Source organism: Argiope bruennichi, chromosome 9, assembly GCF_947563725.1.
Source record: "Argiope bruennichi chromosome 9, qqArgBrue1.1, whole genome shotgun sequence".
NCBI classification, from domain to species: domain Eukaryota; kingdom Metazoa; phylum Arthropoda; class Arachnida; order Araneae; family Araneidae; genus Argiope; species Argiope bruennichi.
Genome location: NC_079159.1, coordinates 91387531 through 91415432, shown reverse-complemented (window position 1 = coordinate 91415432; position 27902 = coordinate 91387531). Strand labels below are relative to the sequence as shown.

Here is a 27902-nt window from a genome sequence, read left to right as displayed (position 1 = left end):
GATGTATTGAAGATTGGATTGGCCGCTTTCCTAATGCTGCCTTTCGTACCTGCAGGTACGTTGTGTCCCGATCCGATTTGCAAAGGGACCAACTGCTGGCTGGTTAAGCAGGCGGACGGTTGCCAGATTTGTCGATGCAAGTCCCGCTGCATGCCCTGCCCTCCCATGTGCCAGCCAGAGAACCCCAATAATGAGTGCTCAGGATGCATTTGCCAAATCAATAGCACCGCCCTCTGTAAGCACAAATTCCTTTTTATTCCTAGTAGACACCTTTGAATCGTTAGAGATCCTTTAGGGACGGTAATATGTAGCTTGGTGTTAGAACTATAGGTCCTCGATTTGTTTGTCTGGATTCGATCATCTCAGTCTATTCAGACACATTTCTGGTATCTCGATACCCTCGCTTTCCCCCTTTATAATGTATTTTATCTAGGAGATAAATAAATAAATATATTACATAAGACTGTTAGGCGAATGGTAAAGTAAAACAGTAATAAAAGGCTGAGGGACAATGGAGAAATTAAATTATTTATCAATTCTTTATGAAAATCGAATTGCAGCTGCTGGTGAAAAATTCCAATTTTCAAATTAAAATATTAAAAAAAATATGGGTTGTGTAAATATGAAGAGTGATATAATGTGTTCCTTCAAAATAAAATATATTTTGTGTTTATTGTAACATAGAATTATTTTATGATTGAGTAAATGGTTAGAAACATAACAAATTAATTTTAAAAGAAACGACGAAAGTTTTTCTTATTTTAGCCTTAAAATATTCTTATTTTTTTATTTCACTTATTTAGGAAATTTAAGTTGAGCATCATCAAGTTTACTTTTTATTGTTCTAAAATAGACAAACATCAATTTATATTATTAATAAAAAATATAGAAACAAAATTCCAATTAAATTATTATTAATAAGTTGTTAGTATCTAAAAATATTATTTTTTACATATTTTATTTGTTATTATTTGTTTTATGCCATAACATATTGAAATTAAGGATATATAAACACCTTTCAGCAATGTTACCTTTATGTAAAATAGTGAAAACATCATATATTTTAAGAGGAAACCATAAATTCTGATTTTACATTGTAAATTGCACAATTTAACGTAATATCAAATGTCATTGATAATGAAAAACTATTAGATGTTTTATTTTATTATTATTCATATTATTTATTGCCTAGCAAGCTATTGAAATATCGTAAAAAATATTCAAACTAATAATTTAAATAATTTTAGTGAGAAATCCGGATTTTTTTAAATATTTCTTTGAATTTAAATTCAGATTCTAATTTTTAATTTGACCTAGAATTAATTTTAAATATTGATATTTTTCCCGAGGAAACTTCGGAACGAAAAAGCTATTTTTACTAGCTGAAGTACGATATAGCAAGAAATATTTAAAAATGATATTAATTGTTCTTTATATTTCATCGTAAACGAATTCAAATGCATTCTTTTCTATATTTGTATTTCTCATTAAATCTATTGTTTATTAGTTAATGATAGTCAGTCAGGAATTTTAAAGTGCATTAAGTTGTAAATGAAAGTGAGAAAAGAGCTCGCCTCTCCATCCATGACAAGTGCACACGAAAACACCTGATCGTGTGCACACGAAGACACCTGATAACAGTGAATTTGAGTTGAGAGGCAGTAAACATGTTAAAAAATCTTCACAAATAAAACATTTTAATGATGAAATGATAATCGAAATATTCATATTTTAAGTTAAATATTTAGATTCTAAATTTGATGTTTATGTTATGTTAATATCAATAATTAATGTAGTAAGTTTAATTATTTTAAATAGCTAATTGATATCATATAAGTAAATACTCAGGGAATTTTAGTCTCCAACAGCAAAAGAAATATTGCTCCATGTACATATTTTCATTTTAAAAAATTAGTAATTTTTTTAAATCGTGTTCTTCAATATAAATGTTGATATGTGTATATTTCTTTTTTATTGTAACTTTAGAATAAAATTAAATTTTTGTATATACGATTCATATTTGTTATGTATTTATATGCATTATTATTATCATTATGTGTGTAAAACCTAAATAAATATCAATAGAGAATGAATTCTAATAATGTTTAACATTATTGAATCAATTTATATTATTTAACATGTACCATTTTCATTTCAGTTGATACTGAAAATAAAAAGAAAGAGGAAGAACTGAATGAAGAAAAGGAAAAAGATTCTGTTCAACGACTCATCCAAGAATGCAAGGTACGCAATTTTTCAGCTTTATGTCAAATAAATTCATTTATTTTATTTTATTAATTTATTATTATAATTCCTATACTGTTTATATTTTACCTCATTTGCATCTGTAATGCCAGATTTTTTTCACGCAATAGCTGTTAATATGTCGGTCATGGATGCAATGACTTTTTGGATTTAAAATCAGAAAATTCATTAAACAAGCTATCCATTGGAAATATTTTTTATAAAATTGATTAATAATTAATTATTAATAATAATTTCTTGACAATTATCATTATTTCAGAGATTTTACTTTTTTTCTACAAGAGTTCACAATTTTTTTATGAGTTATTTCGAGTGAATTTTATAAAACACATAAGATGTGATTTTAATTGAATCAATAAATTATAGTTAAGATAAAGAAGCTTAATTAAAAAAAGTTACTTTCAAGCAATGTTTTAATATCATGTTATTTTTGAAATATTTAAATAAAAGTGAAGATTTCTTAATTATTTTTTTATTCTTTACAGAATATGCAATGCGCTTCTGATGAGCGTTGTATGCTTGTCCAACAGACCTGTGATAAAGAACCATGCCTACCCGTTCCTAAATGTAAGATAATATTTTTTTCTATTGAAACACAAAAAATTTCGCATGGCTTTAATGTTAATATTTTTTCTGATCATTCTAATTTAGTTTTGCTTCCTTGTTCCTTACAATATAATAACATATATTTAAAAGTATGCAAGCCTTATTTGAAAATATGCAATATATAAGTATACAATATAGCCTTATTGAAAATATCCTAGTGTATGAATCAAAATTAAATTATTTGTAAAGCCTTTATATTTAATAGTTTTTGAGATAATTTAATAAAAGCTCAAACTGAAAGAAGAGTATATAGAGGTTTGTATGTAAGCAGATAGGATTTAGAGATATGCAACAGATCAGTTTCAAATGACCCATAGTTAATTAAGATAAAAATATTTAATTTATTTTTATTAACGTCTTAACTTTTTTTTAATTCGTCTTTGTATTTAAATAACAGAAATTGTTGTTTTAAAGCGGGAAGTTAATATAACTCAACTAAACTACGCTTGTGCAACAGAAAACATTGTATATTTAATTAATTTTCTAAATGTGCATTAAACTTAAAACATAAACATGAACTTAGTTACAAATATGACATTAGCTTGTTTCCAGAATGTTTATTAGTTTAATTCCATTGGTTAACGAAAACTAATTTTTAATTTTTGAAATAATATCGTAGTAAATTCTTATCCAAGATAGAATCTTAGTTAATTATTTCATTAAACATAGATTTATTTAAAAAAATAAAGAAAAAAAGGTTTTACAATCTGAACGTGAAATTCTCAGAGAACATGAGCATAAGAATTGTATAAAACTTATATTTGTAGTAATGATTGCTTATAAATCATCGTTTCATTGTTTTCGATACTTTTTAAGAAATGAATAGGTCTTGAATAAAATAGAATAGATGGGCTTTTATTTCTTTCTTATACATAACTTTTTGACTGTATTTTTTCATATTCTTGTTTCTTTAACTAGGTGAAAAAGTATCTTTTGGCTGTGGACAGAGCTCTTGTCCCGAAGGTTGCACCGAGATAGGATCCTACGAAAATAACTGCCCACTCTGTTATTGCAAGGAACAAATAAAAGGTAATTGATTCAGAACGATTTCGTATGCTTTCTTTTATATATGTTGTTATTGAAAATACTTTTTGTGGGTGTGTAATGAAATGTCCAACAAGCTCGATAAGGATGCTCTGTTCTACAAAAAAGTGTAGGTGTAGAAAATCTCAGTAAACGCATACATGAAAATATCACATGCAGAAATGAAAAACAGATAAGCAGAAAATCGTTATTTCGCCGCAACAGAACAAAAGTGCTCAGAGAAAACTCTCTGGAGATAAAACTCTAAATGGGAAATTCCCTCGACTATTGTTTCAGTTTTGTCTCACGGGTTTCTGCAGTCTCTGAGATAGGGTATTGAATTTTGTAGAAGGATCTGGGTCGTTGTTACTGACAGAGATAGTAGCAAGAATAATGCATTTTCGAGATACTTCATTTTGTCAACAAAATGGCTAAATGGTCGCCAAGTTTGTTGCCAAAGTCGGTCATCATTCACCAGGCTTCCATTCAGCATCCGTTAAAATTTTCAATAAAATCTCTTTTTCATTAAGGGCTACAACTATTTGCCGATTTGAGAGGAATGTGAGGAACTCAGAGTTCTTAACCTCCAGACGTAACAGGTGAATAGAGTAATGGCCCTTAGGGAGTAGCTTATCACTTACTAAGTCAAAAGAGATTACTTAGTAAATGATAAGCTGGGATACTAGGGAAAAGAATATTACCTCATTTATGGTTGCTACAATAATTTTCATGTATAACCAAAATTTGATTAGGTGTTCTGATTGTCCAAAGTGCCTTAAATATACCTATGCCCGTTCCCTTGCAGAACCGCAATACAAGCTGACCTGTCGTGTGCAATCTTGCGAAGAGAACTGCATCCTCACTGGCCGAGATGAAGAAGGGTGTCCCATCTGCAAGTGTCCACAGGGAAATCTGGGTAAGGAAGTTTTTAAAGTATGATTATAATAATTAAAAAAATGATCATAAACATGTGTATTATAAATCTATAAAAAATGTGAAATAGAAGAGAATTTAAAGAAATATATATATATAAATCATGAAAATGGAAATTAATATTAATGTGATTTAATCTACTTCCATAGAGCTTTCTCCACTGATAAAGTATCTTTAAATTTCAATTAGTATTTCTTAAAGAATAAATATCAACCTCGGACATTAATGTCTTATAATCTTTCAGAAGAAAGAGCGTGTGCAAGTTCACCATGCAGAGGTTTCAATTGCACTATGGCCGTGAACTCTCTGGGTTGTGCCGAATGCCGTTGCCAGTTGTCCTGTAAACCTAAAGAGTGTCCGGCAGGATGTGATCTGGACCTTGATGTACCCGAAAACAGCGGACTGGAATGTGGGTGTCAGTGTAAAAACTCAACAACAGGTAAAATGTGCCATTTATTTTCTTTGCAGACTACATTTCTGAAGGCTCAAAACCTGTAGCAAGATTGCTTTTCGTGCTACTTAAGACATTTGCACTTTTAATAATAATAAATTCAAATTATTGAGGTTTAATAATTTGAATGTAATGAAAGTAATAAATTCAAATTATTGGGGTTTCTAAAATGAATGTTTAACCATTTAAATTCAACCCCAAAAACAGTTTTACTTCAACCTCTCAGTTGCACTGTCATTATTAAGAAAATCGTCATAGCTAAAATAATTAATAAAACTTACCAAACAACTGTATTAAATGGATTTTTCATTTATATTTTACTGACGTCTCTTGGATCGTTTTTAATCTCCATATGCATATAAGTATTGAGATTCGCGGAAAAAAATTCACCCAAAAATAAGGCAATTTTTTTTTTTTTTTTTTACTTGATAGAGATCTCAAGAGATAAAAATTTATGAAGCTCCAATCTGAAATATTTAGTCCTGTCTCTGATTTCTTTAAATATTTATTATCATTTGTATTCTAAAACTTCTATTGCATCTCAGTTTAAAACTTTTACGCTTTCTTTCTTCACAGCTGTGGAATATATTCATTCGAAGCCCATTTTGGAGAGCTGCAGTGACGTCTCATGCAATGGCCTTAACTGCACGGTGGGGGAAGATAAATCGGGCTGTCCCTACTGCAACTGCAAGGCACCATGTCCCGCGCCCGTTTGTCAAGAAGGATGTCAAATAGAGAAAACCACGGAGCCCGGAAGATGTCCCGGATGCGTCTGCAAACTCTCCAGATCCATACGAGGTAAAAATCTGATTCTCAGTGTCTGCACTATGAAACTATTGATGAACTGTTATGTTGTTGTTGTTGCTTACCCCCCCCCTAGAGTGAAAACCAAGTGAAACCAAGCCGAAGGGATCGGGGAAAGAGGGGTGCAGTAGCTTCTGAAGGTAAAGATCCCGGAACACCAGAGGGCAGAAGTCTGATTTTAACATATGAAAACGACAATCACACACTCGCTTGCACTGCTCAACCACAGTTCCTACCAATGTTACTGTTGCGGGGGTCCCGTCATTCAGTATTTATTATCAATGTGCCTTCGGCCGGGTCGGAGAACAAATAATATGACTTATGAATACTCCAAATAATGAACTTGTTCTGTGGTCAAGTAAAGAACTTGTTCTTCACAATATTTCAACATTGCCCCAGTAAAATAGATAAAATTTATAATATATGTATTTTGAAGAACAGGTCGCACAATATTAGTATTCAGTTCTGAATAAACAATATTTAGAATAAATTTTGTTGCAGAATGTGAATTTTGATCGTTTAATTATCAGGAAGTTTTGGTTGCAGTGTTATGAATATTATATCAAATCCCAAGAGTTAGCCTAGTTGCAGTAAAAATGAACTGCCATAATCCATTCGATGATTCAATAAGATGGATAGTTATAGGCAGATTTAAAGCTAAGAAAACTAAAGCGAAGGTAGCGTGAAAGTTGTAGAGCCAATTCCAAACAAATAATATTTCTCACATGTGAGGTGCGAAATTCCGCGAAAAAAATTGTAATCTTCCCTATGCGACCCTGACTCAAAAGCACGACATTTCTCATAAAATAGCTCCGTGTTCCACGCTCGAACTTTAATTATAAATTAATTGAATGATAAGTCTCCCTCTAATTAAAAAAAAATAATCATTATCTGTTTTAATTCCTACCTTTGATTTTTATAATTTATTTAAATATTTTATGATTTAGTGCTATCATACATCGGGAAACGTTTCATTTTCCAGCCTATACCATCAAAATGAATTGCGCAATAAATACAAAATCTTCTTTCATTCCAGACAACAAGGCGAAGGAGTGTCCTCCCCCCACCTGTTTGGGATACAACTGCAGCGTGATCACCGAGGACAACGGCTGCCAGAAGTGCCTGTGCGAGTCTCCCTGTGAGGAGGAACCGCAGTGTCCGGCCCACTGTAAACTCGAGACCAACGTGCCGGAAGGAAGATGCCGGGGGTGCGTCTGTTCCTTCGGAGAGCAAGCCGGTAATCACATTTCCTGCCTCGCTTCGCCACTCTTAAAAGTTTACAGATCGGGTCAAAAGATAAGGAATGAATTAAAACAGCGGATTTCAAGTCTCTGACATCTTTCCTGCTTTATGCTTGATCAAAATGGTGGAGGAGAAATAAATAAACTGGTAGTTTCGAAATGATGTAGGATTGGTGTGTTAATACATTATCATATAGAATTTACACAGAAAATCATAGATTTTTATTCTGTCACATTTGTAATTATGTGATTAAATCTATGATTTGCATTAGTAAATATCCGGGTTTTTTTCAAATAAAAATAAATTTTACTTATTGTAGAAAGATTAGCAACTAAATTGTTTTTTGTTAGTTTAAAAAATCAATTCATTCTTATTTGCTAGTATAAAGAAAATATTGGGAAAAAAAAAGACAATTTAGAAATGTTCAAAAGAATAGTCAGTCTAAATTATTATTTATTAGTATTAAGAAAATATTGTAAAAAAAAAGCAATATAGAAATGATACATTTGTGAAATTATTAATATAATTTCGATTATTTTATTAATTAATTTTATCCGGATTAATTAATTAAAATGTCATTCAGGAATATATAGAGCATTATGAGTCCAAGTGATGAATCTGTTGATTATTTTAAGTATTACGAAAGAAAAAAATATAATTAATTCGCAATTTAAAGAAAACAAACACTTAATTACAGTGGGTCGGACTTTGCTTAAAATTTTTACATTTATTGTTCTCGATTTGCAGCTACTGAAAAATGTTTTATATGCAATGATTTGTTATAATATTAAAAAAAAACATTTCAACACCTAATAAAAGCATTAGGTGACATCTAGACAAATTACTATAATTCATTTCGGAACTTCAAATACCTTCCGTAAGACGGTATCGTATAGCACAGATTCATAGTTGGGATAGAACAAAAATTCCTCATAAACAAAGAGTCTGGAACATTGTAACAAAAGGAAAGGCTTTCATTTGACATAACGTTTTTGGATTATTTATAATGATGCTGCAATAAGAGTTTTAAAAACAAAAATATCTATTAAGGTCTCTCAACTGAAAACAAGCAATTTAAGATACCGTTTGTCTAAAATAACATTAGGATTCATTAAAAAATCCAATAAGTGTAACAATTATGTTTTAGATTTTTTTATTTAGAGTCAATTTTACAACATTAATTTTAAAAATATAAAAAAAGCACAGAAGAAAGAATCAGTTCTAGTGCATCGCATACACGCATGGATTTTACTAAATCCTGATAGCTCCCTTCAACTAGCTTAGACAGTCAATTATCATTAATTTTATTAAATCGTTTGGAAACATTTTGATTCATATGTGTGTTAAGTTATTGAATTGTTGGCGTTTCACTCTTCCTCAATAAAAAAAGAAAAAGAAAGAAAGAATTCTTAAGAAATCTCTGGAAATGAAATTTGGTAAAAAAAAAAACATGTTCGGTTAAAGGTCTTTAGCTGTGATAACACACACGCACGTACGCACACACACACACACACACACACACACACACACACACACACACACACACACACACACACACACACACACACACACACATATATATATATATATATATATATATATATATATATATATATATATATATATATATATATATGTATATATCTTAAAGATAATTTTATTATACATAGGAATGTGATACTGTGTATTCTTTTCTTAAATTTAGAATTATTTTCATTCCTATTATTTTCGTGAATTATTTACGTGAGATGTGATACATCCTAAAACAGAATTTTATAGGTAGCTAATGATATCACTTTGTTAATTTCACCGGTATAATTTCATATTGAACTGAATAACTTTTCTCTTCACTAATGAATCCATACCTATTCCTAGATGCAAACAACAAACCCGCAAGAGGAGGAGGCAAAGTTCCCGAAGGAGAGGAAACTGAAGGCGAGCCGGAGAAACGCGAAGACTTGGAGGCCGATTTCATTCCTTTGCCTGGAAAAGAATTAGTGCCTGGAGTAGACAAGCTTTTCCTGATCCACGGCGACGACGACCAAGATCAGTTCGCTGGAGTGCCTGGCTACCACTACAACGGTGGGCATGCCTACCCTGTCTTTGGAGAGCCCCTAGAGTCTGGTTTGTACAATGTGGATGACCACATTCCTGGCGAATTCGAAAGCAGCCTGGCTGATGAGGCTCGAGAAGAAGTTGATGAGGCGACGAGCGAAAACAGGAATGAAGACGTGGATTATGGACACGAGGAAAGTTTCGATCCAGAGTATGCTGAGGAAAAGGCAATGAATGACGAAGATGATGAAAAGTGCAAGGTGAGTGTATGATGATATAGTGTATCCGTCTGACCAGATATTCTTGGAGCAGCTAGTTCAACTTTTGATTCTAGAGTGATAAAATTCTGCAGTAATAGCAACAAATTTGATTAATTACTCATAAATCATTTTTAAAAGAGTTCATATTTCAGAAGTTTGATTTTTTGTTCCTTTTATAAAGATTGTTGCTTCTTACCGCATCCGTTATCTTAAAAAAATGTTTAATATTAGTTGTTTAAAACACAATTTTAAGCAATGATCAAATTTAAGATTCCTTTTAATGCAGTTAGAATTTAAAAGTCACTGTCACGATCATCATCAAATAGCTGCGCCATTTAAACTATATATTTTCTACTTCGTTTCCAATTTCTATGGACATTTATCACTCTTATTACTGATTCGCCGTGATTCTTCAGCATTTCTTATAGGATTCTTGATAGAATTATGTGTTTTAATCTTCACTTACTTTCAAACTAACAGCATAAATGCTGCAATAGAATCAGAAAAAAACTCGCATATTAAAGGATTTTTATATTTTTAATTTTACAATTTTTTATATCTTGTTTCAATAAAAATAACCATCCATTTATTTTCATTATTTTAAGAATTGCATTACTTTTTATCCAGAAAAGGACATAACACTTTATAATTCATAAATAAGAAAAGAAACATAGATGTCACATATCAAAGAAAAAAGAAACATTTTTTAATGTTGGAACCAAAGTAAGATCACAGTAGTTTAAAGTAAAGAAAATATTTTTGAAATAAACTTAAAGATTTTTTATTTTTATTTTACATATAATTTTTAACAAATATCTCTATATCTCACGAAAGAATCGTTCGTTCTAAAATTGATATACCGGAGAAAAAGCGTTTCTTTTTTTACAATTGATATTTTTCATATGACACTTGCCATGGGCAAGCCCGCTGTTTCCAAGACAACGATTTAAGCCGGTGGGGGAGCGCCTCTTGTTTTAGTAGCTCCAACTAGGGCCAACAGTACGACTTAGCTACTCAGCATCACATTCGCTTGCACAACCCCTTTTTACAGGAGAACACATTCACAGATAGAACAGATAAAGAACAACCATGCCCGAGCCGGGACTCGAACCCAGGACGCGCGGATCACGGGGAAGAAGCGCTATCCCTATGCCAGGAAGCCGGCTTTTTTACACTTAAAATATTTTGTATTAAGTAATAATTGTTTCAATTAAGGTGGGATTCTGCTGTAATGGTTCCATTATTTATTTTTTTTAGCTGGGATGGAACCATTCATGATATATCCTTTTTTTTATTTCAGAAAAAGGATTGCCCAGAAGGTCAGAAATGCGTCATAAGGAGACTGCAGTGCATTCGTACACCCTGTCCGACTATACCAGTTTGTAAGTCCCTTTCTCCCATTTACCGATGAAAAAAATGTTTTACTTTTACTTTATAACTGAGATATATTGGTTTGTTTTTCTGGTGTATTTATAGGTATTGACGTGGAGCCCCGCTGTCCCATTCCCATGTGTGCAATCGGATGTATGGTCATGAAATGGGACGATGAAGTGTGCCCATCCTGCTTCTGTGGAATCATCAGAGGAGGTATGTATTGGTCTGGAATTTCATTATGGTAATTGCAGGTGGGTAGGATATTTAAAATCGGGTAAATGTGTAGATAAAAAATATTATATAACATATCGGGAAGATATATTTCACAACGGCTAATTCACGTAACACACTCATCAAAATTCAAATTTATTACAAAAAACTGTCTATAAAATATCGAAAACACATTCATAAAATTATATAACAAAGTGATTTATACCATCAAATATATTTCAGAAGTCATCGCACAGTTCGGTGATTTCTAATTTCTTTTTTGCTGTCTGGTCACTAATGATCACATGCAAATTATGAGAGATGTACAAAGACATACTTCTTTTGGGTAGATTCCTATAGCAAGACTACCTATTGCAATGAGTCTCATGACAAGACTTCGGGAAAATTTCTTCAGTTCTTTACCGATCATGGTTCCTAGAATCCAAAACTACCCTTTGTTTAAAAGTATATATATACGAGGGCAATTCAGAAACTAACCTCCGGTTGATTGAAAAAAATACACCAAGTTAAGTAAAAATATTTTAATATATACATCTTACAACTACATCTTTGCAATATTTTTCGACATAGTCTCCATAACGATTGAGGCACTTATCGTATCTCTTCACAAGCTTTGAAATTCCTTCTGCATAAAAATCACCCGCTTGTGCCTTGAGCCAGCCTGTGACCGCATCTTTGAGCTCTTCGTCGTCATCAAACCACTGGGACCCGAGCCATTTCTTCATACGCATGAAGAGGTGATAATCGCTTGGCGCCAGATCTGGGCTGTAAGGTGGATGGTTGAAAACGTCCCACTTGAAGGACTCAAGAAGGGCTGTTGTTCTGCGAGCAGAGTGAGGACGGGCGTTATCGTGCAAAAAAACGATACCGGAAGTCAGCATACCACGGCGTTTGTTCTGTATAGCCCGTCGTAATGTTTTTAGTGTTTCACAGTACACGTCTTGATTAATGGTCGTCCCACGTTCCATGAATTCAACCAACAACACCCCTTTGGCATCCCAAAACACCGTTGCCATCAGTTTTCTGGCAGAAAAATCTTGCCGGGCTTTTTTTGGTTTGGTAGGCGAATCTGAATGTGCCCACATCTTTGATTGTTCTTTTGTCTCAGGGTTCACGCACTTAATCCAGGTTTCGTCACCGGTCACGATTCTGTTTAACAATGGTTCTCCTTCGTCCTCATAACGTGACAGAAAGTCTAATGCAGAGGCCATTCTTTGACTTTTGTGGTGGTCGGTAAGAATTTTGGGCACCCATCGTGCACAGAACTTACGGTAACCCAATCTTGCTGTCACTATCTCGTACAAAAGAGTCTTAGAAATCTGTGGAAAATCAGTAGACAACTCCGCCATTGTGAAACGTCGATTTTCACGAACTTTTGCATCAACTGTCTGAACGAGTTCGTCAGTCACCAAGGATGGTCTACCACTCCTCTCTTCATCATGAACGTTTTCTCGTCCACTTTTAAATAAACGTACCCATTCACGGACAACTCCTTCACTCATAACTTTTGGTCCGTACACGGCACAAATCTCACGATGAATAGCTGCTGCAGAGTATCCTTTGGCTGTAAAAAACCTTAACAGCACGCACTTCACATTTGGCGGGATTTTCTATTGCAGCACACATTTCAAACTGCCACAAAAACTAAACTAGCGCAGGTACGATGTTCACTCGACTACGGCGTGATGCCGACTGACCTGCTGAGCGTGTGAATGCACAGATGGCACGCTACTCCCCCCACTACCCGCACTGTGACCAATCGGAGGTTAGTTTCTGAATTGCCCTCGTATAAGCGTAACGCTTTGACCATGTTACCTTGTAAACAGGATGACTAGAGTAATTTTGTTTGAATTCTAACTGGCTTGGAATATGTTGTTAAAAATGCAAAACTCTTGGACGAGTTGGTAAATGGCCCATCTAACCCAAAGAGGATGGGAAATGGTGGGAGGTGGAAATTTTCATTTCGCTATAACTTTCTTAATATTGAAAATAGAAAAATAAATAAATTAGACAAATTAGTGTTTTTTTTTATAACTGCAATATTTTAGAAGTTATGAGCTGAAAAAGTGATTTTCAAGCCCTATTTTTGACTATTTCTAACATCAATTTATGTTGTTAAATAGTAACTTAAATGTAAAAGAATCTACTTTTGCCTTCCAGCTTGCCGGGAGGAATTTTTTTTTTTTTTTCGTCTCTATCAGAAATAGTCAGAAAATTACTTTCTGACTATTTCTATTATTTCTGATCAGGAAAATTGCTTCTGACTACTACATCATTCCTATCGATTAATTAACAATATTCCATTAAAATATCTGAAATATTTGTTCCATGTTCCTCTTTTAATTATAGGTATAAATGTTCTAATATTGGCATTATTCCGTTAATTATTAGATGCTGTCAAACGCTTGACTGAAACTTAGGCTGTGATATAAACATTTAAGATAAGAAAACCATTTTAAAGTAAAATATCTATTTTAGATTATTAAGTCTTGTCATCTTTTCACTGTGTTACGAAACTAGTTTAAGATGTGTGAATATGAATCTAATATGAAAACCATTTCCTCAAATGTTAGACCTTTGACTGTTTACTTTTTAAAATACATATATCATTTCTTTTGGAAGTTTAAAATTTTAGAAATCAGTATTTTTTACTATTGAAGATATATGAAGTTCCTTGTTTATAATATCATTCTTAGTAAAACTTAAAATATTAAAGTTTATATATGAGTTTTATGTATGTATGTATATATTATGTTAAAGTTCATATATGAATTTTTAAAGCTTAAATATATGATTTTTATGTATCTAAAATAACAACATTTGGAAAATTTGTAATATTTCTTACCACCCAAATATTTTATACATATAAAATGATTCACTTTCATTAAATTAAATTTAATTATCTTCAAACACCATCTTTCATCCTATTTATATTTATTCTAGGATGTTAAACACCCCTACACTATTTCTCTCAAAGTATTAAGCTTTGATAAGCCTCGAATCGAACAAGATTCGATTGCTGATTTAGGTCCCTCGATTTCTGATTAGTTACGTCATTTCCTGTGTGGTGGCTTGGCTAGTCTCTCAGTAGCCGTACTGAGGCTTGTCATCCAATAAAACTGGAGTCAATCATAATTCATATTTGTGGACCAGTCGCTCCATTCCCAATGTGCGCGCGTAGCTTTACGAAATTCTGATTAGCCGTACTGAGGCTTGCCCTCCATTGACTTTTTTCTCAGAAAAATCACCTATATTTCACGAAAAGAGTCAAACTATTTCGAATCATCTCAAGCAACAGCGACGCTTCTATAAGGGGAGCTATGACAACTTCAGGCTTCAAAGCAAATTCACCTTTGGGACAAAGTTTTAGAAAATACAAATATGAAATCTATTCTTAAGTCTGTGATTGTATGGAACTACTTTAGTTAATTGGATAATATTGACATTGTGGCACACTTTCCTTTTGATTTAATAAATATATTTCCAATTTGTATTTTCAGCTGAAGGACGGGTGTGCCCAAGGACTCGATGCATGGGACGCAGATGCTATAATGTAATTGGGGATGATGGCTGCCCACAATGCAAGTGTGATTCTATTTGCATTCCACCTAAGTGTTACGATGGATGCTACGTAGAGAAGGATCCTCCACCAGGAAAATGTCCTACCTGCACTTGTCCTGACAGACATACCGTTGAACAACCCATTATTCCTGGTAATTATTTTTCCATATTAATATATCAAATGCAGTTTTTTTTGTTATGTTCATATTTTTAATACTAATATTATATATTTTTATTTGTTTTGATTCTAAGATCATGCCTTGAAAAAAGAATTATATTTTACATTCCTGTGAAGATTTAATATTAAAATTCTTTTGCAAAAAATGAATGCAACATCTTGTTCTTGTTTTTTAATATTTTAGAAATCTCTGCTTTATGTTTCATAAAAATCTTAAAATTTGTTCATAAATTTTGATTCAATCATGGTCATGTGATACTCATCCAATGTTCCATATACTGGAATCCACTGCGCATTTTGTAGGAGTGGAAAGGGCATGGCACAATATATCTTGCATTTAGTTATTAAAAAACATGAACAGTAGCATTTATTATGACTGTGGAATTTACAGTAAATGAATTCATTTTTTAAAAAAAATATTTTGTGTGTTATTTAATTTCATCAAAAGTTTCTAGAAACAACAGATATTTCCTAAAACTTCTTTAGAGAATCATTTGTATTTTTGCAATTTTTTTAAAAATTAAGTACTTTTGGGATTATTGTAAATTAATTGAAGAATATGAATTCTTCTACCTTAAAAAATGTTTTCAATTGCTCCATTTTTTGTCAATTCATTTCCCAATCATTTGAAATCTGTGAATATAACTATGTTTAAAACATATTTTTATGCTGTAATGTTGTTGATGTTGTTTTTATGTATTTTAGTATTCTCATATATGTCCATACTGTATATTTATTAACTCACTACTAACAAACTTACACAAAATGAAACAATTCTTTAAATAGATGAGATTTCATATTAAATTGGAAATAAGCTGCTACTTGAGCAGAATATCCTAACTTATAAAAGAAAACTGCGATTTTCGAATCAATTAGTTAGCAGTATTACCGTCTTTACATGTTTCCTGCTTTCTACTGATATAAAAGATATAGAAGACTGTTTAAGAAAATCGAAAAATAAAGATCCATTTGTGATTCTGTTGAAGATTTTTCAGAAGGAAGAGTTTTACCACGTCACTGATACAAGATGGAAGCTCGGCAGAAACTTTGTTCGTAGAATGGCAGGGTGTGATGTCCTTCAACGTTCTTTCAAAAAACAGTGATAACGTTTGAAAGGAGCAAGCTAATATTCTTAAGTCTAGACATTCCCTTAACCTTCCTCACCCTAACGGCAAATTGCATGGCTTCTTTCAGACTCCCATTTATCAAATTTTGATAAGATCCATCATCAAAAATTTTGATTAGCAATGCTTTTTACTTTTATTTTCTTCTGTTTTTATAACTGTCTAAAACAGCTTCTACGATGAATGAAAAAAAAAAAACAGGTGCCTCCAATCAGCACTTTGGAAATTGTTTTTTCCCGATTTAAATTTCACAATATAAAATGCCTGGTGTCTTTAATTCCCAAGACACCTATTTCTGTTGTTTTGCTTTACTGCATTGCATTGCATTTTTTTTTAGTACTGTACCCTGCCTGAAGTTTTTATTAAAGTGTCCATGTTTGCAGAGTTTTCTGCTGGGCAATTTCCTATTCTTGCAAAACTGCTGCATGTATTTTTGATTTTTTTTATTAACCTTACTAACCAATAACTCTGAATATACGCTGGCCTTGATTTCGGCCATGTTATATCAGTTTTTCATTTCTGATCAAAAAATGAATTAATTATGCTTGCTCCTTGAAAATGTTCCTGTTTCTTGAATCTTTCAGGAACATCTCCTGCCGACAACGCAACTGGGCCAATAATAGACCATGGAAGCGAAAACGAAAACCTTGAAGAATCATCAACAACTGAGGGAACAGAGAAGAGTGATATAAATTTGGAAACTACAGAAGCAACGGATGATATACAAGAAAGAAATCCAGGCATGATCGCTGACGAACCATCCCCAAGTTCACATGCAAGACCTGAATCAGGCGACAGAAACAAATTATTAGATGAAGACATCGCAGATGATTTTTATAACAGTCTGGCAGAAATAGAAGAACAAGTTAAATCTGCAGAATTAACGACGGTGACTGTAAATCTACCAACTACCATAGACGAAGCTGATCTTTTGAATATATCTACTGCAACGGCTTCAGAAGAATCTAATGCAGCGATTCAAGAAAATCATTTTACAACGGAGGCTAAGGTAGCCGAAGAATCTACCACATCATCAAGCGCTGGAGATTCAGCTACAGAGCAAGAAGTACCAAATTTTGCATTAAATTATGCGGCTGATGAAGCAGAACCTACACCCGTAAAACCTTGCATGCTGAAACCAAACGTATCTGATGATGAAGAAGAAGAGGCAGGAGTTCCACAGGAGTTGATAACTTCTACGGAAGAACCGATTAAATTTAGCCTCCCTGAAGAAGAGAAAGATATCGTTATTCCAACAGCAACAAATCCACCGCAAGTTCCATCCACTCGAAGGCCCCAAAGAAGACCTGTCCTATCTAGGCCAGTTTCAAATACTCCTAACAAAAATACTGCTAATCGCTTAAAACCACAAAATGTGAATAATAAAGTTAAACCAAGGCCTCATGCTACTTCTACTGTACAAACTAGACCTCTTTCGAACACTCATAATGAATACAAAAGGCCTTCTAGCTCACAGTCATCATCATCTAGTTCTTCTTACGGATCGAAGCCTGTTTCTAAGCCACAAGTATTTGATCCTTATTTAGATGAAACCGATCCTGATGATATGAAACCTATTTTAGAAAACTTGCAACAATTGATGTCCAATTTGCATCATGTTTTGGCTAGTCATCAGAATCAGAGGCCCACTAATTTAGAGGAAGCATTTCATAATTTACAATCGAGTTTAAATGCCCCCACAAAGGTTCAAGAGAGTCAGAAACCAAATGATGTGAAGCATTCACCTCAACACAGTTCTGTCGCTGCAACGATAAGTGAACATGAAAATGGAAATAAGGAAAAGATTAACAACACGCAACATGTCGACAAACTAGAATCTATTGAAGAATCCCCAGAAATTCCAAAGAAAGATCCTGTTCCACAGAAAGAAAGTGCTGAAAAATATTCTGAACAAGACCAGAAACTTACAGCAGATGATATCACCAAAAATGTTACCGAGGAAGAAAAACCCTCACAAAGTCCTCAAAACGAAGTAGTTTATCAAAATGATGGAGCACAACAACAATATTTTGTAAACCCGCCAATTCTGCCACATCAACAACAATCTATACAAAATCAACAAGTGGTACCAACCATATTACACCAAGGAATGCAGTCACAATTTCATGTGTACCCTCAATTTCAATATCAAACTTCCCAATCAAATCTTCCAGGTATAGGAATGCAACCACAATATCCTTATCAGAATCATTTGCAGTCAATTTACACTGGAGGGCAAGCTCCCATTTTCAGTAGTCAACCTCAAGGTCCTTATTATCCATCCATACAGCATCCATCGTTTATAACAAATGTCAATCCTTTCCAATCAGAGACATTTGGCCAAACTCAACCGAATAAGCAACACCTACTTTTGACAAATATTCCTATTCCACCATCTCTTCAGCAACAACTGAACGCGGGTACACAAACATTGGGTTTCTTGCAGCATCTCTTCGGTCCAAATAATCCTTTTTATCAACAACAGTTATTACAAATGCAGCAGCAGCAACAACAAGGACTCTTATCTTCTGATATTAAACCTATTAAAAATGAGGAAAATAAGGAAGAATCAAATTTAAGTGATACAAGTTCTTCTTCTAATGTTGAAGAAGTCAGTAAGCTAGAAGTCCAGGAAGCTCAACAACAGAATATTTTTTCAAATGTTCAGTCGTCTTCTGAATCACCAAAAGACGAAAAGGCAGAAAGCCAGCAATATCTTTCCTCAACAGGCGAACAAACTCTTTTATCTTTCTCTCAAACGCTACAACAGGATAAACAAAAACAACAGTTAATTAGTTCAGAACAGGAGAGTATTCCCGTCCAAGAGCAGCATGAAACCAATTCGTCGGCCGAGGTCAGCCAGTCAACCGTTGTTAGTTCAAATCATCGTCCAAGTGTTCAGTATTTAGATCAAAACAAAGATGAAACTTCAACGGAATTACCACCTATGCCTGCCTTTCCTCTTCTCTTAGATTCTTTAGATTCCAAAGAAAAGAATGGAAGCATTTCAGCTGAAAAATTTGAAAACCAAGAAATTCATTCGTCTACTTCTCAGCCCGATGTATCGATCCAGTTCAATCACCATGCACCACAACAGCCTCAAATTACTACTGCTGACAATAGCACAACTGAACCATCTGCTTCAAATTTGCAGAATGGCACATCTAATCAACAGCAGCAAATCTTTGCGTTTAATGCTTTTTCACCACACCAACAGTTGCAACATTTAGAAAATATAGCTCAACAGTACCAAGACTTGCAAGAAAGGTTTAAGCAACAGCAGCAACTGCAACATTTAGAAAGTATAGTTCTGCAGTATCAGCAGTTGCAAGAACAGTATGATCAAATACAAGCTGCTTTACAAAAATATGCATTAATTCCAAAGAATTCTTCGAAACCGCTGGATGATATTGATGGAGAAAAGCAACAATCTGAGCAATCAATACCACAAGTATCAAATACAAATACTGCTCCGTTTCCATCTCAACAACAGGCTCAACAAAGTTTTCAACAGACAGTTAATACAGCTTCACAGGAACAAACAGAAGTAAATGGAAATGATAAACCCACAAATCAATATAATATAGGCCAAGAAAATGCACCACCTTCGATAAACAGCAATGTTCATTTTCAATCTACAGAGGGAAAAGATAACTCACAACAAACACTTGTTCACCAGAATTACATTAGTAATCACAATGTACCATTCTCAGGGCAACAGCAACAAGTACACCAAAATGTGTTGCCTACAGCTGGACAAATGCCATTCGGCCAGCAAGGAACGATAGCAATAGAGCAAACTAATTCTCAAAATACAGCTTTACCTTATCAGCAGCAACAAACTCATGATCAAACTCAATACAATTTACAAGGAGTACCTTTCAACCAACAGCAGTCTGTAAACCAACACATTTCCTTTGGACTAATACCTGCAGCTATAAATGAGCAAATCGTACAACAGCAGAATCAACAAGCACAGTCTAATGCATTTGAAGCTAATTTCAGGCCACAGCAAAGTGAACAGCAGCAACAAACAAATTATATTCCAAATCAGCCACAGACGTCATATCAGGAATCAATAAATGTTGCCATCCCAAATATTCTGTCATCTCAACAATCTAGTACTAGTCAAATAAGTGATCCTAGCTCTTTTGTTGTTCATACACAACATGCACATAGGCCTCAGAATGTGTTTGGTCAAGACGTTGTAAATCATCAGTTAGCTCAAGCTCAGTTAATAAATAATCAAGAGCCATTATCAACTCAAACAGATACTAATTTTCCAAGACCGATAATGCCTGTTGCTACTCACATAAATCAACAACAAGCACAGAATCATTATGAGGTAACCGAACAAGGTTTGAACAATCAGCCTGGAATTTCAGAAGTTCCAGTAGTGCAAGAATCATCTATTCAGCAACAGAATACTTATTTCCAGTATAGACCCGCCTCACAACAACAAACTTTGCACGAACAAAATGTAGTTCACTCAACTCAGCATTTCATTAACTCGCATTATAAACCCATTATACAACAAAACAACATCACACAACATTTCCCTTTTAATCAGCAACAGAATTATTTGGCTAATCAACCTATTTCAGCTACTCAACAATTCGTAAACGCTGATGATAAAACTGAAATTCAACTTAAGGTGCAGAATGAAACCAATTTAACAGATCATTCAATCAATGCTTATGATCATATTACTACCTCTCAACATGTTCAACAACCACCAATAAACGTGAATGCCGGATGGAACTATGCTCAACAGCAAGCTAATCAACAAATATCTCTCAACTTACAGGACAATAAATTGGATCAAAATCAGCAACAAGTTGCTTCTGCTGAAATAAAACCCATCCTTCAACAGAACCAAAACCAGAACAACTTTACTTCTAACGAAAAACCTATAGTTGATCCTTATCAAAGCCAACAGCAATATTTACAGCAACATGTTCAGCAACAACAAACAATTCAACACCAGCAAACTATTAACCAACAATATTTAGTACCACAACAAACAGGTCAACAACAGCAGTTTGGTCCAAATTTAGCACCATTGGGAGCAGTGCATCAACAACAGTATTTACAGCCACATCAGCAAATTCATCAGCAATACTTTACTTCTAACGAGAGACCTTTAACAGATTTATATCAAAATCAACAACAACATTACATTTTAGGAGAAAGACCGTTACCTGAAACTCAGCAAGGGCATCAACAAGTAATTTCTAATCAAAATCCTATACACGAATCTCAACAAGGGCAGCAACAATATATTCAGCATCAAACATATCAGCAACACCAATTCATTTCTAACGAGCAACCATTACCAGGATCATATCCAATTCATCAACAATATCAGACACATATTCATCAACAGACCGGCCTACAACAACAACAGTATATACCACAACAGCATAATATTCCGCACTTAAATCAGCCGCCTGTGAATTTACAACAGCAGCAAAATATTCAGCAGCAATATTTCAATGCAAACGAAAAGCCGATACCAGCAGTCAACATTCAGCAGCAATTTGTTAGCACACCTGAATTGCCACTGTCTTCTGTGCAGCAACAGCATGTTGCTACTAATGAACAGCCTATAATTTCTTCCCCTGTCGTTCAGGGTCAACATCAGACTTTCAATGGACATGAAGTGCCTGCATATCAAGTACATCAATCTCAATACCAACAGCCTCAAATCATGCATCAGCAGCAATTTGTTTCTAACGTGCATCCGCCAACTCTGTCACAGCACGTTCAGTATCAACAACAGCAGCCTACTCAACATGATGAACAAAACGTACAATCGCAACATTTTAATGCAAATGACAAACCATTGTTGCCCTCTCAATTCCAACACCAGCAACAACATGCGCAACAACAATACTTAAATGCAAATGAAAAGCCTCCAACGCTTACACAAGTTCAACAACAATTTTCTGTTCAGCATTCCTCAACATATGGCCAGTCAAATCAACAACAGCAAAATGTCCAACAACATGCTGTGAATGTAAATCAGAACGCAATGCATCAAAATAATCAGCAATATTTTGTATCTCATGAAGCACCTATAAGTCCAGTTATACCTGTTCAAGATAAAATTGATCAAATACAGAATATCAGTATTCATGCTAACAGACCTCTGATACAATCACAACAGGCATCCACTTCTCAAGAACAAGGGCATGTAAATGTAGAACAATTTTCGGATCCAAACGAAACATTGCATCAACAATTCCTGATTTCAGATAACAATGATCCATCGCAACAAGAATTTATAGATCAAGGAGATTTGGAAACTCAATTTTCAGATGAAAATGCTGATCAAATTGAGTATTCCAGTAACGAATCGGAAAATCAACAAGCACAAGATAATATTCAAGTTGCAGATTCTTCAGTTCAACAACATAATATAGAAGACAAATACTCTGCTTTGAAGCCCATAGCTCAGATAATAACTGCAGAAACACAGTCGAATCAACAAAATCAAAATGAAGATAACCTATCAATTCTTGGACCAAATGAAGCCGCTCCTATACAGCAAGTCCTAGAAAACCTCAAGAATAATGGCACTTCTGAATTACACTCACAAAGTATCCCACAGGAACCTCCAGTCCAACAGGTTCATATAAGTACCCATGGCTTGAAAACTCGTCCAGGTGCTGTTGTTAGACCACATTTCCCCATTATTAGCTCTACAACTACGACTACCACACCTGCTCCTAGTGAACATGATTTGTTCCCTGCACCCTCAAGACCTATAAACAACAAGCCTGAAATTCAGCAACAAGATTGGTTTGATCAAGAATTTGTGGAAGATGATGTCCCACAGGAATCGGAAGTCTTCGAATATGATGACTTTGAAGAACCCGAATCCACAACAATTGTTGTTACAGAACAGTCGCTTGATCCGTACAGACAACCAATTGCTTCATCAACTAAACGTCCTGTCACTCATTTTTCACGACCAACTCCCGCTCAGCAACCATTACAGCATGAAATCATCGAAAATTTCGACAATCACCAACCTGATTCTATAAGAAAGCCTATCGATCAACAGCAGATAATTGACGAATTTAAGTCCACATCCCAAAAGTACTTTTTCCAGAGAACTTCGACTACCCCGAGACCATTTACATCTGATAAATTTACTTCTTTCTCCACAGTTTCTCCGACTGCAGAAGCTTACTCGGTGTCCAAGTATCCCACCAAGACACCCTTAAGTCCTATTCCGTCCTATCAATGCCCAACTCCCCACTGCAACGGATACAACTGTTCACTCATTCGAGGATCTGATGGATGCCAGAAATGTGTATGCGATTCACCATGCGCGCCTTGCCCACAACACTGCGTGAAAACCAAGACACTCTCCGAGGGTCGTTGTCCAATTTGTGATTGCACAGTTGCACCACCGGTGGCATTAGCAAGTAAATATATTTCATTCTTTGATTTTAAAAGTTATCGTGTTCTTCCATAATATTGTAAACTTGCTATTTCATGAAATTGTATTCAAAGGCATTATATTATGAGATGAATGTTACACTTGTATTATTAAGATTTTGGGGATATAAAGGAAAAAATGTTTCTATTAGACAAACATGTATTAGAACATGATATAACTATGTAAATGTTGTAAACCATCCCTAAGTGCTATTTATACTTTCATGTAAGACTACAAATTCTTACATAATAATGATAAAAGCATTCATTTAAGTTTTTTGCAATGTATGTGATTTGTAATTAATTAATCATAACATTCACCCCACTTATAAGGTACCTGTAGCAATTTTATAAATACTTCATAATATCTTTATAACACTTTAGTCATTCAGAAATAATCATATATTTCTAAAGGTCGCAGAATCTTACACTGTAGGCTAAAGTTATTTCTTTCTATTAATATTGATTTTTTATAATGCTTGTTTTATATTTATATTAGAACATTTCTTTTTGGTGAAAACAGCTATTTTTGATGTTAAAAGTTGTTTAAATTTTGGTGTTGTTGATTTGTTTTATTAATTTCATGGTATAAGTAAGTTCACACAGATCCAAATTTTATTGAATGTTATACTTATAACGACTACAGAAAATATAATGCGGCCTTTAATGAAAAGTATTAAATGTGTAATTTTACCCTTTCAGCTCCGGTTCGTCATTGTCCTCCTGTGGACTGCAGTGGTAAAAATTGTCGCAATGTCAGAGATAACGATGGCTGCATGACCTGTATCTGTGATCCCAAATGCGTCGAGCCCCAGTGCGATCCAGGATGTGAAATCCTGAGAGACGTCCCTCCTGGTCAGTGTCCTGGATGCGTCTGTAAAGTGACCGTTGTTCAAGCTGTGGTTCCTAGTATGTCATCATACATTTCTTTTAATATTTGCTGCCAGAAAATATGACCTAGTGGTTTTCGTAAAAAAAATTATAATGAAATATTTATTGAGTAGTGTGAAAAAAACTTTTTTAGATACAAAACAACAATACTCCCCCCCCCCCAATTATTGAAAAAATAACTGACTTGAAATGAGTATCCACTCACATAAAGATTAGACATCTTCATCTCGCTTTTTTTCTATAGGATATAACTCATATTTTTATACCCAGTTTGTTTAACTGTCTTTAGTGTGCATGAAGTTAAAATAATTAATATCTCTAGAATTATTTTAGATAACAGCAAAAACAAGCACACATTTTTAACATTTAGCTTACTTATTTAAATACTATTCTAGGATTTTGTCATATCAGAGGCAAGAACTGAAACTAAATTTGTGGGAAAAGATAAGGGAATTTGCACCTTTTTTTAGAATTACTTATTTATAAGTCTGAAGTTAATTTTACAGCACAAATGCGTTTACAGAATCAAAATGATATTGTAAATACTTTCTAATGTACTTCTCATTCTAAGAGCATATTAAATTCTTTCAAATATTTATACATTTACTTAAAACTATATGTAATATTTTGTTTCTTAGAAAAATATGTATCAGTTTTCAGTAAGATTTAATAATAAAATTATTAATATCAAATGTAAATAACTATCGAATTAGAATAAGTTTATTTCACATTATACTGGTTAATTCTTAAAAAATCCTGGAAATAAAAAAATTCATAAAAAAACTGATAAAAAAGTTTCATAATTTTTGTAGGAGGTGCAGCTTTTATATCAGTAAATTTTTGTGCTGCATACAAGCTTGTACAGATATTATATAGATAGAATTTTTTCTAGAGCTTACAGGCTGGGATAAGTGGTGTACAACCAGATCGTTTGCATTTCTATCTAATCCAAGATGCTACTTAGTCTATCATCTTATCTATCCAAGATGCTAATTAGTCTATCATCTTATAATCGTGTAAACCATCTTTATGCCCTGCCCTATTATGTAACTTCACGTCTCATGTGAAATTATCATTTATAAGGGAAAAGTCAATAAGAGATAGCTAAGACGTTATCAAAAAGGATCTAGGTCTTATTCTATACTGACATGAAAATGAGTAAATTGTCTTTCCGCTATTTTTCAGTTAAAGTTTCCATTAGATGAATATTTTTAGATCTCAACTTCCTGAAATTTCAAACTGAATTAATAATGATTTAAATGTCAATAAAAGTCTTTAATTATCAATAAAGAATTTTTGAAAATCAAATGAATGTAAAATGAATGTTTAATTAGAATAAAATGAGATGCGTACTAATTGAAAGAAATATACATACATATTAAATTAATAAATAATTATTCTTCTCTCTATAATAAAACAATGCGTAACATAAAATTACGATTTCTTTCCGTTAAGGACCCCGACCCTGCTCTCCGGTGACCTGCGGCAAAAACTGCAAAGAAACCAGAGGACCCGATGGTTGCCCACAGTGCGTGTGCCATGCCGAATGTCCTCCGCTCAAATGCGATCCTGGATGCACAGTGCAGAATGACGTGGCAGCAGGAAATTGTCCTACATGCGTCTGTTCTAACTATGCTGATGATGGTAATCCTTTTAAGTATTCTGTTATCAAACATTATTAATTTAGTGAATGAATTCTCTCTAGTCTTTAATATTTTTTTCTAAGCTCAATAATAAGTTTAGAACGGATCATCATAGAACTCTTAAAGAAAATAATATATATATATTATAATTATTGAATGACTAGGATTATTTACGCAAGTTAAAGGACATATCAAATTCAATTCAATAATGAAGCCGAATCTTAGATTTCTAATTTAAAGTACAATCAACTGTAGCTACCATTGCTCATAGCGTTTGTGGGTTTTAAATATATAATTATTAAACGTACTTGTTTATTACTGTGCAAAAATTCATTTTTTGTGATTGTATTCACGTCGATCTTAGAGATTTCGCGTGTTTCGTAATGATGGACGAAATTAGGTTTACCCTGACTATTTAAGCAAGGAATTTTTTCATCATTTTCAGCTACTGATAAATATCTATTTTTGTTTTACCATTTTGGTATTTATATTGTCGCGTAGATGAGATTAGTTACTTAGTAGATGAGACTCAACTCGACCCTAAGTTAACCATAAAGTCAGAGATAACACTCGCTAATCTCAACTCGACCCTAAGTTAACCATAAAGTCAAACCCTGTGTTAAATCAAAGATAACACTCGCTAATCTCAACTCGGCCCTGAGTTAACCATAAAGTCAAAGATTACACACGCTAATCTCAACTCGGCCCTAAGTCAACCATAAAGTCAAAGATAACACACGCTAATCTCAACTCGGCCCTAAGTTAACCATAAAGTCAAAGATAACACACGCTAATCTCAACTCGGCCCTAAGTTAACCATAAAGTCAAACCCTGTGTTAAGTCAAAGATAACACTCGCTAATCTCAACTCGGCCCTGAGTTAACCATAAAGTCAAACCCTGTGTTAAATCAAAGATAACACTCGCTAATCTCAACTCGACTCTAAGTCAACCATAAAGTCAAAGATAACACACGCTAATCTCAACTCGGCCCTAAGTTAACCATAAAGTCAAACCCTGTGTTAAATCAAAGATAACACTCGCTAATCTCAACTCGGCCCTAAGTCAACCATATAGTCAAAGATAACACACGCTAATCTCAACTCGACCTTAAGTCAACCATATAGTCAAAGATAACACACGCTAATCTCAACTCGACCTTAAGTCAACCATAAAGTCAAAGATAACACACGCTAATCTCAACTCGGCCCTAAGTTAACCATAAAGTCAAACCCTGTGTTAAGTCAAAGATAACACTCGCTAATGTCAACTGGACTCTAAGTCAACCATAAAGTCAAAGATAACACTCGCTAAACTCAACTTGACCCTAAATTAACCATAAAGTCAAAGATAACACTCGCTAATCACAACTCGAGACTTTATTCAAGAAACTAAACCTTACATCTGTTTTTATACACAAGACGAAATGACTCGAATCTTCCAGATTTAGAAATTATAAGAACATGCTAGAACAAACGAGAAATAACAGAAAGTAAATCCATAACAAAACAACTTTTAGGCAACTTGCCTGCACTCGGATACGAACAGTCGCTTTTAGTTCATAGCGTTGTATCACTCAGCCATTCAGTCCGCGCCAAGCTAGAATAAGTTTCGTTAGAATATATTAATGAATACTTTTATCTTAAAATGATAGAAATTTAAAAGGTATATGTTTTCATTATTGTTTTTAAACCAGCCAACACTTTGAAGAAAAATATTTTTTAAGTACTTATTTAGAATAAATTTTATTAACTAGCAATACGTTTAAAAAATTTAAACTGTATTGACTTATAATAAGAAAACTTGAAAGCAAA

At 33.7% G+C, this 27902-nt stretch overlaps 1 protein-coding gene across 1 annotated transcript in view; it reads left to right on the top strand.

The window, feature by feature from the left end:
* LOC129985014 (uncharacterized) overlaps positions 1 to 27902 on the top strand; it is a 144214-nt gene that overhangs the window by 109403 nt on the left and 6909 nt on the right. The window contains exons 10-24 of the mRNA XM_056094944.1: positions 56 to 235; positions 2159 to 2244; positions 2751 to 2832; positions 3790 to 3900; positions 4700 to 4810; positions 5072 to 5266; positions 5855 to 6076; positions 7119 to 7319; positions 9200 to 9639; positions 10940 to 11021; positions 11116 to 11226; positions 14745 to 14957; positions 16692 to 23543; positions 24259 to 24465; positions 25903 to 26091. Coding sequence (XP_055950919.1) covers positions 56 to 235; positions 2159 to 2244; positions 2751 to 2832; positions 3790 to 3900; positions 4700 to 4810; positions 5072 to 5266; positions 5855 to 6076; positions 7119 to 7319; positions 9200 to 9639; positions 10940 to 11021; positions 11116 to 11226; positions 14745 to 14957; positions 16692 to 23543; positions 24259 to 24465; positions 25903 to 26091 — 9282 coding nt within the window. The remainder of the gene's footprint in view (positions 1 to 55; positions 236 to 2158; positions 2245 to 2750; positions 2833 to 3789; positions 3901 to 4699; positions 4811 to 5071; positions 5267 to 5854; positions 6077 to 7118; positions 7320 to 9199; positions 9640 to 10939; positions 11022 to 11115; positions 11227 to 14744; positions 14958 to 16691; positions 23544 to 24258; positions 24466 to 25902; positions 26092 to 27902) is intronic.